The sequence below is a fragment of the Alligator sinensis genome, unplaced genomic scaffold (assembly GCF_000455745.1).
Source record: "Alligator sinensis unplaced genomic scaffold, ASM45574v1 scaffold455_1, whole genome shotgun sequence".
NCBI lineage: Eukaryota > Metazoa > Chordata > Crocodylia > Alligatoridae > Alligator > Alligator sinensis.
Genome location: NW_005842142.1, coordinates 1,716,177 through 1,727,774, shown reverse-complemented (window position 1 = coordinate 1,727,774; position 11,598 = coordinate 1,716,177). Strand labels below are relative to the sequence as shown.

Sequence of the window (11,598 nt, the reverse complement as noted above, 5' to 3'; positions counted from 1 at the left end):
CCCATCCACACCTGAGGATGATCCTTCTTCTACGTGCCATTATCACCATGAACATCCACCTCTGGTCTGTTAGATGGGAATCTCTGGGTGTCACAATAGGTGAATAACAAGAGGTCAGCCATGGAGGGAGTTGCTAACAGAGTTGGGAGGAAGGATACTTGGTTGAGATATGGAACACCTTCCTGGTACATCAAAGGAAGCTCATTAGAAGGGGAAGGCTGTGGTGGGAGGGTGGAAGAATGACTGATGAACTGTTGCATAGTCAAGTGGCAATATTGAGTCAACAGATATATATCTACCCCATAAACAAAACCTCCCCCTACCCCCACATCAGAGTTTGTCTCCAGCCAGCCCTTCTCCACACACTTAGCTGACTTGTCAGGTCCACTCCTCCCCTTTTGCTGGGAAAAATCTTTTTCTTGTGACAGGTTTCTGAAACCAGATTACATTTTGAACTCTATTGCTCAGTGGAAAATGTCTAGAGGCTTTTTAATTATTATTTGAAGTTTAGGACTCTCATCTCCCACTAGGATATATTAAAGCTTCCTAAAGCTGATCTTCCACAACAGACATTCAAAAAGAACATGTATGAACATTCATTGTTTCAAATTCCTTTGTGTACAGAGTGAAATCCCAGTGCTGTTGAAGTTGACTGGAATATTGCTATTGACTTCAACAGGGCCAGGATTTCAGCCTAGATCTCAGAGAGCGGTATTTAGCAAAGCAAGCTCTTTTTTTAAACAAAAGTGAATCTAGACTACAGAAATTCCATCAATACCACAGAAATTGAAAAATATTATAAAATCCAAAAATGCATGCTAATATGAAAAAGATTACTTTGGTTTTTCCAAGAACCCAGTTGTCAAGGTGGGCTTTTTCCAAGATGGCAGCACAGGTCTCAGGGCTGACTGGAGGATCAGCATTTGTTTTATAACAGATGAGGGAATACCTAAAGATAAATGCGTGATTCTTCATTATAGTGATACTGAACAATAGAAAGATTCAGATGCATATCATTCATCTAAAAAATACAAGGTTTAAATTATTTTTGTAAGATTAAAAAATACTCTAAAACAGAACAGCATGCCAAAACCACCATGCATTTAAAGGCAGCATTTAGTAACTTCATTAAAAGTGGATTATTGCAAATTGTGTACTCTGGAGGGCGTTTAGTGCTAGAACATCACTACAGGGCTTTTATAAAGCATGCTGTTTTAGTGAGATCCTCTGCCAATTCTTTGCCTTTACAATTTTTTGCATGTTGTGAATGACAACAAACACTTTGATCCTAGTATTTACAATTGTTTTCTGTTTAGCTATATTATTTCAAAATAATGAACTTACTATCTTGCATCCATGCCTTTGCCATGGCTAAGCTTGATTACTGCAACAGTTGGGGCTACTTATGAAGACCACTCAGACTTCAGCTCTTGCAGAACATGACTTAAATCTTTGCAGGGAGTTATTCACATATGTGCTGCAGACACTATGCTGGTTTCTAGTTTTTTCCTGGGTATAATTTAGGGTGTTGTTTTTGATGTATGAAGACCTTTGTAGCTTGGGTCATGCGTATTTGAGAGAATACCTCTCTCACTTCAGATTTTAATATTTGAAGTTAAGTGCTCTAAGGAAACATTTCCTGGGTACTTTCAGCTAAGGACAGAGCACTCTTACATAAAAATTTCCAAAACTTATTCTGCCTTTGCTACAACACAACCTCACATAGGTCTACTGTAAAGACCACCAGGCTGTGTCCGACAAGATAATGATTAGCATGTAGAACTAGGGGGTAAAACCATAAAATTACTACGTAAAGTCTATGTCCCTCAAGAAATGTGAAATTAGTATGCTCTTCTCTTTTCTGCTGACAGGGTTTCTTCTTTGGTTTGCTAAAACAGTCACCTATTTAGATCTCACCTATTTAGAACTACCTTGCTAGTCCTTTCTGGAAATGTATTCTGCATGTCAACTGCATTTTCCTGGTAGAGGTTTTGAGTATAATAAACTCCTCTCTCATTTTTCTGAGTTCAAGAACAGTTACAGAAACACTACTGTGTGGGGTATCTGCCAGGTTAGGTGTCATCTTTTTTGTTGTCCAGCTCATCTAGACATACAAAGCCTGGACTGTACAGTTATAAATGAAGGCAGTTTCCCTATGGTATAATAAAAAGGACAAACAGTGCTGATTCCTTTATTACTGCCACTAAATCTGCAGTTTGTTCTTTTTACTACTGATTGGATTGGCTGATTTTTAGTCTGATAAACAAACTTTCCCATTATGCCAGGACTTTAACTACAAGGCTCAAATAAAACTTGACAGATGTTTAACAAAACCCTTGTGCATGGGTTCTTGATCCTCCTGTGGTGTGAATCAACATAGCCTGGCTGACCTCAGTGGAGCTTTAGTGACTTGAGGTCGTTTTTTATATTTGCTGCTCCCTGCAATTGCCTTCTTACATTACCATTACGAAAATCTTTAGAAAACAAGCAGCAAAAATCACATCACAGCTTGTTCACTACTTGATACAGTGTTAACTATGCCTCATCAGGCTGCGCTTTCCAGACAAAGTGATGGCCCCATCAGCACTCCTGAAAAATCTATATAACATCCCTTATCTCTTTAAGAGCTTCTATCAGAGTGGGTGTTTTCTGCATATTTTATATTTCCCCTCCCCTGTAAATTTATGTTCTGAGATAGGCAAATGCCTGACTTCTTTATTTGTAAAGAGCAATTCAAAATCATTGTTTAATAATTCTCATTTGAGTAGAGCTTTTTACTTTAACATTCTCATGTTCACAACAAGGGTGAAACACTTCTCTTAACATATGAATAACACTTATGAACTAAATGTAAAAGTAGCAGGAACATGTATTCATAAATTTACAACTTAATCTTGGATAGATACTCTCTAATCAAATCCTGAAGTAGCATGGAAATGCCAGAGGCTGAACTAGACTGACACTGAGCAGCTAAAGCAACAGTTATGATTTAGGGAGGCTGTCACCTTTTTGCACCAAATTCAAAACATTAAAATCTCTTAAGCTTCAAACCCTAAAGTCTTCAAACTGTGCTCACAGTGATTTCTGAGTCTGCAGAGAGCTTGAAACTTTTTTTTTGTGGCAGTTTCCCCCTGTTAATCAAAAAGGAGGTATTTACCCCCACATCAGAACTATTTTGTCTGTCCAGTCTAGATTGTCACCTTCTTTGGCAAGGATTTTCTTTTCACTTTTCTATTTTAAGATAGTGCCAAGCACACTGATGATAACCAGCAAACATCACATGACAGTCATCATGGAAAAAGGCCCACGTTTTCACATATGTACCGTTTTATGAAGTTAGAAAACAGAATACGGTGAGAATAACCCTGTCTTCGAATTCTTGCTGTCTCCAGAATTCCTGTGTAGCGTAGCTGCACCAGTACTTTCTCTTTGTCAAACTTATGTGCCTGCCGGTCATTATTTGGTTTGATGCAACGGACAAAGTGAGGCTGGCCAACCACCATCTTAGATAACAAATCCATCAGTGAGTACTGTAAGAAAATAAAGGAAATGTTTTTCACTGTGATATTAAAAGTCTGTAAGATGCGAAGAGAGTGGTGCACTTGCAATTTCATTTCACATCTGTGGAACTATATATTATACACACACACACACACAGGGGATACTGGATAATAAAATATGCCAGTTAATTGAGCGGCCCGAACAGGCGTCCTTGCCTGTTTGGGCCGCCGCTTCTCCTGCTGCGTCTGGGGTGTCACCGCCATGGGACATGGAGGCGGGCCCTGCACAGCCTGTCATGCTCCCAGGCCATGGGGGCTTGGCAGCGCAGGCTGCTTTGCCCCGGGCCATGGGGGCTTGGTGAAACCGGAAGTGCTATGGTGGGCACTTCCGGTTTCACTTTGCCTTACAAGCCGACATGCTGGTTAATAGAGTATGCCGGCTTGTAAATTGCTGGTTAATGGAACTTTTACTGTGTGTGTGTGTGTGTATATATATATATATATATATACACACACACAGGTTTCCCCCACTTTATGCGGGTTCTGTATGTGTGAATTTGCTCTTATGTGATGGCCCTTGTTATACCAAAGATTCCTTATATGCGAGGTAAATTCACTCTTATGTGATTGGTGTGGTGGAAGCCCGCAGTCAGCTGCTTTGTGCAGTGCATTGTGGGAGTGATGCTCACCAAAATATAGTCTCCTGTGTGGATATGTGCTCCTTGCTCATTGTCTGCGATATGCGTTTCTGTAGTTGCCATCCTCATTATGATAGTGCCCTCTGCTTGTGTGTACTTTCTGCTGTTGGTGAGTACCAAAATTGTCTTGTAAAAGTGGTAGAAATGGGTCTGGGGGTCAATAGAGTCAAGGTCTTGGAATGCATCCCTATTTGTATAAGTGGGTTCCCCTTTATGTGAATTTGAGTTATGCACTATTTTCCAGGAACACATGTACACCATAAAGCAAGGGAAACCTCTATGAATTCATTTGAATTTTGCTAACGTGGTTATTTAATGGTACACAAAGCAACTGGCTTAGGAGAAGTTCTAGTCACAGAGATATCTTTAAGGGAGCAGGATACAATACTTGAGATAAATAGATATGGATATGAAGCATATAAGAATATCAAATTCCTATAGAGAATATTCTCAGAAACTACATTATGGCTAACTAATTAAGCACAAACTTTCATTTTTTTCCTCAACCACTGTTTAAAATGCTTTTTTTTTTTGCAAGGTGCTTTAATGACCTGTTGCAGTGCTATAGTTGCTGGTCAACTGCATCAGCCATGCTATGTTCTCTCACATTAAGTTGTGGGAAAACATAGTTCATCTAGGAAAATATCTGAACATAACTGCAAAAGCAGAAAGGTTTTTTAATAAAAAATAGATTTAAAAAAGAGTATTTTAATTATCTTGTTCTAAAAAATGCACATAGACCATGTGGATCTGATCCTGAAACTGTGAAATAAGTGGAGTGAACCATATATCAAATAGTTACATCTTATCAGGTAATTACAATTCAACTTTTTATGCCCTCGTATTTACCATATTTACTTGCATAATGACCTTCTTTATAAGACACCCCCCAATAATTAGATTCTATATACGGAAAATGTATAAATGTGTTATAATTTTCCAGGCATAGAAGTAATTATTGGAGGTTTGCGTTTAATTCCCTCCCTTCCTACTGCTACAGCAGGGAAAATAAATTTGGGGGGGTCACATAGCCCCCTGCTCTCTACATCCCCAATATTTTCCCCTTAGCAGCCCTTTCCAACTCTCCTTACTGTCAGAGACTGCTCTCCCTGAGCATATGGAAGTAAAGTGCAAATCTGAAAATAATAACCTTGAAATTAAACATGGCTGTAGCAATTTGAATATAGTACTTACACACTTAGTTTATCCAGAATTGTTGCATGTTACCTTTTTCTGAAACTACTGCAAGTTTTAGCACAGGCACTCCATAAACACACTTTTAAGCAGTACTTTATCACCTACTTATATTCGTCCAAAGGCAAAGGCTTGTGATTTACCACACAGTTCACTGGGCTGACCCCACAGTTTAGCACTGCTCAGTATTTCTGTGTATAGGAGGCCCTCACCATTCGCGGGGGATCCATTCCAGAGATCCTCGTGAATGGCCAAATCCATAAATATGTTGGGAGCCCGGCAGTGGTGCTGTCAGTGGCGGGGGAGGGAAGAGTGAAGAGGAGCAGGCTGGATGGACCTGCTGAAGACTAATCTTGAGAGAAAAACTTCCCTGGGAACAGGGCAGCAGATCAATTGATCTGCAAGCTTGGAGGAGCTCATGATCCACAATGAATGTTAATTGTCACCGCGCTCCTTCAATTACCATGGTGGCAAGTCAGTTAAGTAACATAAACTATAAGGAAAGTGCGTGAGAGCTGGTGAGAGCGTGCGGGGGGAGAGCCTGCGCAGGGAGAGAGCGTGGGTTTGAATATTTGCACCGTGAATATTTGAAACCACGAATGGTGAGTCCACGAATGGCAAGGGCTTCCTGTCCCCAGATACCTCTGACAAAGGATCCAAATGCTAATTAGCTGCCACTCATGATCGGAAGCAGGTGTTTTTGTCACAAGTCCTGGGATGCTCCAAAAGTTTATATGCAGATTAGGCACAGGACAACCAAGTTTGGCTTCACTTCATGGAGGGGCAGGGCCACACCAATCATATGGGCCAACTGAGAGAAGGGGCGACAGAGGGATTCTGGGTGAATTGTATGCCATGTTGTGGCTCACCATGACTTGAAAGAGTTGGTGGTGAGGGGGACTGCACTTAATGGGCACGACTGTATGTTTTATTCAGAAGGGCTACACTAACCTATTCTTGTGGTATGTTTCCATCAACTTGTCTGCCCAAGTTCTAAAAGCATTTAATCAACTTTACAGTTGGTTTTCACTACTGAGCACATTTTGCTTTTGGTAACAGCTTAATGATAGACAATGTAATTAGGTAGATTTCCTTGTAAGCAATTATAAGACCCCATGCCAAATTGCGGGGGGGAGTGGGGGACCTCATCTTGTATTTGAGTAACTATGGTAATATTTATATTGAAGACTCTTCATCCCTGTTACTGGAGCTATTGGGGGACCCCAGGCATTCCAAAGTCAGGAATGATGGGTGTCACAACCCAAAGGGTGTGATTTTTGTTTTTGTGTGCTTCGGCACTGCTAAATTGTTCCCGCTAAATTACAGCTTCTTTGCACGGTGGAGTTTTCTGCTGCAAAAGAGAACCCTGGTGCAAGGGAGAATTTCCCGCCAATTTGAAGCTTTCTTTGCAGGGTGCATTTCTTCGTTGCAGCACAGAAATGCTCATTGCAAAGAGTTCCCGCCATTTGTATGCTAATTCGAGCCCCATTATTGGCCAGTTCTAAATTATTCACACGTGGCGGCTAGTGATTGGCTTTCTAGCCGGTTAAAAAGGATGACCCAGTGCATTTCAAGCAGGCAACAGAGGTCTGATCAGCCTCTAGCCTCTCCCCGTCGCCGATAGATTCCTAGACGTATCCCTCCCTGCGCGCAAAAGAACCGGACCCACGGAGCCTAGCAAACTTTGTGTGGATGAGTGAGCAGAAGGACCCATGGAGCCTAGCAAACTTCGTGTGAGTTTATTCAGAGCTCTTTCGGACGAGTACTTTCTTCAGTTGACACGACGGGCTCACGTGTTTAGAGCCCTCAGCCGGATTGGGCTAGAGTTCACGAGTTTAGAACTCTTGTCCGCCTCTCTTCTTTCCTGTCTGTAACCGCAACTCAAGCAAGTTTTCCTGCCTACACCACTGCCATCTCGGTGTAAGTAAACAATCTTTAAAACTACCGCTACGCGTTTGTGCCTAATTCCAGCTCGTCGCCCTCCCTCTCCGATCCAGTGTGCCCAGGCTGCTGGCCACAGCCCGCGTGCAGCACGGAAAAGGGCCCGGCTCGCGACTGGCCCGCACAATGGGATAGTTCAATGGCATCAAGATAGTAAAAGCTACCTTTCTTTGCTGGGAGGAGGGAGAAGAATTAAGGTAACAAACCACCTCAAAATGAGGGTCTGTCAAGCTAGATCAGAGCAGAACCAGTTGGTGAAACAGTAGCTGCTTTCTCTGCAAGAAACCTCTAGGTCAGATGTGGAAAAACACCAGTTCACCTTCACATTTCGCAGCTTCCCCTACTCAGCCTACACCTCAGACTGCCATAAGGAGCTGAATAGTAACAAGGCTGAATCTGGCCCCACAGTTTCCTGCTGGTGTTCTACAGAATTGCTCCATTTCAAGATCCTATTAAAACACAGATGAAGAGGCTAATATCTTAAGATTCAAAGGAAAGTGGCAGCATGGTGGGGGCGGGGGGCGGGGTGTAACACATCACAGTAGTGAGCTAGATGCACATAGCCAGTGTGGGGCGTCAAAAAACCATATGTTCCCAATTAAGTTGTACAATTGCATTCTGAATGGATGTTGCACTGTGTAGTACAGTGTTAAAATGAGCTCTGTCAACAGCTTGCAGTGAAACACTATCACGATAAGCTGTTTTGTCACTGAGGTCTGTACATGCATTTCTCAACAATTTGTGGACTTCTTCAGCTAAGTCATGGTAACAGGATTCGGTTTGAGTCCTTTGTTATCTGTAACGGAGTTTCCACCACACACAAAAGATTTAATAAGCCCTAATGCCAGCTTCTGGAACTGTATTTGTTCTTCACTCATTGAATCACAGAAATCAGTGGTAGAAAAACTTGGTTCACTCTTTTTCTCCATTCACACTGTAAAAATAACATTCAAATACAGACTAACACAGGGATTGCCAACCTGTGGCACATGTGTCACAAGTAGCCCAGGCAGCCATTGTGTGTAGCACATAGCAGACTGGGGAGGGGACAGGCAGATATAGTGGGAAGCAAAAAGCAGAGCAGAAGATCAGGCAGGGGAAGGAGATAGAAGTGGCACTTGGGGAGGGTGGAAGGCTAATTTGTGGCATGCCCGCAATAAAAGGTTGGCCCCAACTGGACTAGCACATCACTTTATTTCCTTGATAGTAATGTACCACATTCAGTCTGCTAAACATTGAGACTGCTCCTTACTATTTTCTATCTTGAATGTTACCCCAACAGGCCCTAACATTATTTGAGGAAGAAATAAACCAACAGGAGCCTGGAATTCAGGCTGAAACCCCATATTAACAATTTCCACGTGCAATGGTGGAGTAATTAATGTAAAAGGTGGAAACTTACATGAGACATTTACTGCTTAGTTGCCTAATTAACTGTGCAGTAAACATCTCAGCATCTACATGTGCACCCCCATTAACTCCACAGCAGGGTAGTATTTGTAAATCTAAGTACTACCCTGCTGCAGAGTTTTCGCATGCAGCAGTGCACAGTGCATGCAGATGTTGACCTAGCTGGCTAGGGCATGACTGTGCATCACTGCTGGGGCTGCTTGTAGACTAGCCTCATGTTAAAATGCCCTCATGCCCCAGCCAACCCCTCTGCAGAACACAGAACCTGGTCAGAGCAGTCCCGGGCTGGCAGGCTGAGTCCTGGGATCCCCTGCCAGGTGGGCCTTCTCCGACCCGGCTCAATGTGCTGCAGTCCAGGCACACATGTAAACCGCATGCCCAGGAGCTTCCTCGGAGCAATAAGATCTGCAGTTTATTGCTGTGCACTAATGGCATGTGTAGGCTGTGAAGAAATCATCCTCAGTCTGCCTCTCCTGTGTAAGGGGACAGCCCAACCCCCTCTGTCTCCTCTTCACACTGCCTGGTTGCTTTGGCAACTGAGCCTGGTCACCTAAGGGGAGCTGGTTTGTAGATATCCTTTGTCCTAGTTTTCCCACCAGGATACCTGTGGGAACAATCTGTATAACCCTGGCCCCTCCCCCTGGGGGTGCTGACAACTTTTAAAAGGATTAGTCTGCATCACATGATGCTTGTTTTGAATTGCAACCAGGTGATGAGGTCAGAAAAGTTATTTAAAGGTCAGATCACTTGGTCTCAGGGACACTCCCTCCTTGACCAGGCATCTTGCAACACAGACAAGTAGCATACCTCAGGCAGCTGCCTGAAGCTGATATGTAAGTAGAAATCTGGAATCTAGCCAGAAATTAGGATTTATGTGTAGGAAGTTGCATATTCAAAGAGTCATTGAGCTCATATTTGCAAGACTCAGTTGACTGGAAATTGCTCACAGTGTTTTTCTCTTAACTTCCCTTGTGATACCCCCTTCCCTATTCTCTTTGATCATTAAAAGGATATTTGGCTCAGTGAGTCTAGCTGTGAATGTATGAGGGAAGAGGGGTCAGAGATGCTCTTTTGCTCCCAGAAGAGCTTGGCTGCTTATTAACTACCTCAGACAAACCTGTGGCGGGCACAGTGAAGCAGGTGGCTCAGCATAGTAGTGCCCCCTACTGGCCCGCCACATAGGTATGCCTGGCAATATGTATGTGAGTGTATGCGTTGGTAGAATCTGCTTTCAAAAGTAATTTTTTTATCCAAAATTAGCATTTTGAATACAGTGTTTAAGGAAAACAAGACGAAATGTACTAACAACAGTCACTGTGTTGTGTAAGGTCTGAATAACTCAGGAGGCTTGTTGGCTCATTGTCGAGGCCAGACCATGACTTGACAGGAAGAGGAGTCCAAGAGGAGTAGTTGCTCCTGAAGGGAGCAATCCTGACAGCACAAGGGATGTCGATCCCATCTTGGAGGAAGGGTAGCAAAAGGACACAGCAACCCCCTTGGCTCAGCAGGGAACTGGAGGACCTCCTACACCTAAAAAGAGAGACTTATAAAGGCTGGAATAACCACCTAGGAGGAGTACTCAGCACTAGTCCATGTCTGCAGAGAGTGGACCAGGAAAGCCAAGGCTGCAACCGAACTCCATCTGGCTTCACATATCAAGGATAATAAAAAAGTCCTTTTTCAGATATGTAGGGAGTCAGAAAAAAAGCAAGGGTAACATTGGACCCACAACTGATAACTGACGCCCAGGAAAAAGCCAACCTGCTTAATGGGTACTTCGCATCAGTCTTTCATCAGCCCAAAGGGACCGCCCTGCCTAGCATGTCACGGGACAGCCAGGGTAAGGGCGTATTTATACCCAGCACTGGTGTTGATCTAGTAAAGGAACACCTTGAGAGGCTGGACATCTTCAAGTCAGCTGGTCCTGACAGATTACACCCTAGAGTACTCAAGGAGCTGGCAGGTGTCATAGCCCAACCATTGGCAAAAATATTAGAAAACTCGTGGCACTCAGGTGAAGTACCTGAAGACTGGAAGAAGGCCAATGTGGTACCCATCTTCAAGAAAGGGTGGAAAGTAGGTCCCAGGACTAACAGGCCAAACAGCTTGACCTCAATCCCTGGTAAGATTCTGAAGAAAGTTATCAAGGAGAGCCTTCTGGATAAGCTGGCTGATGGTAACATCCTGAGGGACAGCCAGCACAGGTTTGTCACGGGTAGGTCTTGTCTGACCAATCTCATCTCTTTCTATGACCAGGTGACATATTACCTGGACAAGGGAGAAGAGATTGACGTTATATATCTGGACTTTAAAAAAGCCTTTGATCTGGTGTCCCATGATCTCCTCATGGAAAAATTGGCCAACTGTGGCTTTGGCTATACAACAGCCTGATGGCTGGGAAACTAGCTCTGAGGTTGGACCCAGAGAGTAGTAGTCAATGGAAGCGAATCATTATGGCGCTCCGCGACCAGTGGTCTCCCCCAAGGCTCTGTCCTTGGACTGGTTCTCTTTAACATCTTTATCAGTGATGTGGACATTGGGGTCAGAAGTGCACTGGCCAAGTTTGCCAATGACACTAAACTTTGGGGCACAGTGTCCACACCTGAGGATAGGCTAGCAATCCAGGCTGACTTGGATAAGCTTAGTAAGTGGGTGGACACAAACCTGATGATGTTCAATACCACAAAATTTAAGGTACTCCCACCTCAGGAAAAAAACCCTGCAGCACGCTTATAGGCTTGGCAGTGCTACATCTGCAAGCACCACAGCTGAAAGAGACTTGGGGGTCATGACTGACCACAAGATGAACATGAGCCACCAATGTGATGTCACAGCTGGTAAAGCAAACAAAACTC

General features: G+C 43.4%; 1 protein-coding gene across 1 annotated transcript in view; it reads right to left on the bottom strand.

Annotated features, from left to right (window-relative positions):
- MYO3A (myosin IIIA) overlaps nt 1-11,598 on the bottom strand; it is a 219,080-nt gene that overhangs the window by 32,751 nt on the left and 174,731 nt on the right. Inside the window, exons 25-26 of the mRNA XM_025206153.1 lie at nt 3,325-3,530; nt 838-949 (exon numbers count right to left, since the gene is read on the bottom strand). Of these exons, the coding sequence (XP_025061938.1) occupies nt 838-949; nt 3,325-3,530 (318 nt within the window). The remainder of the gene's footprint in view (nt 1-837; nt 950-3,324; nt 3,531-11,598) is intronic.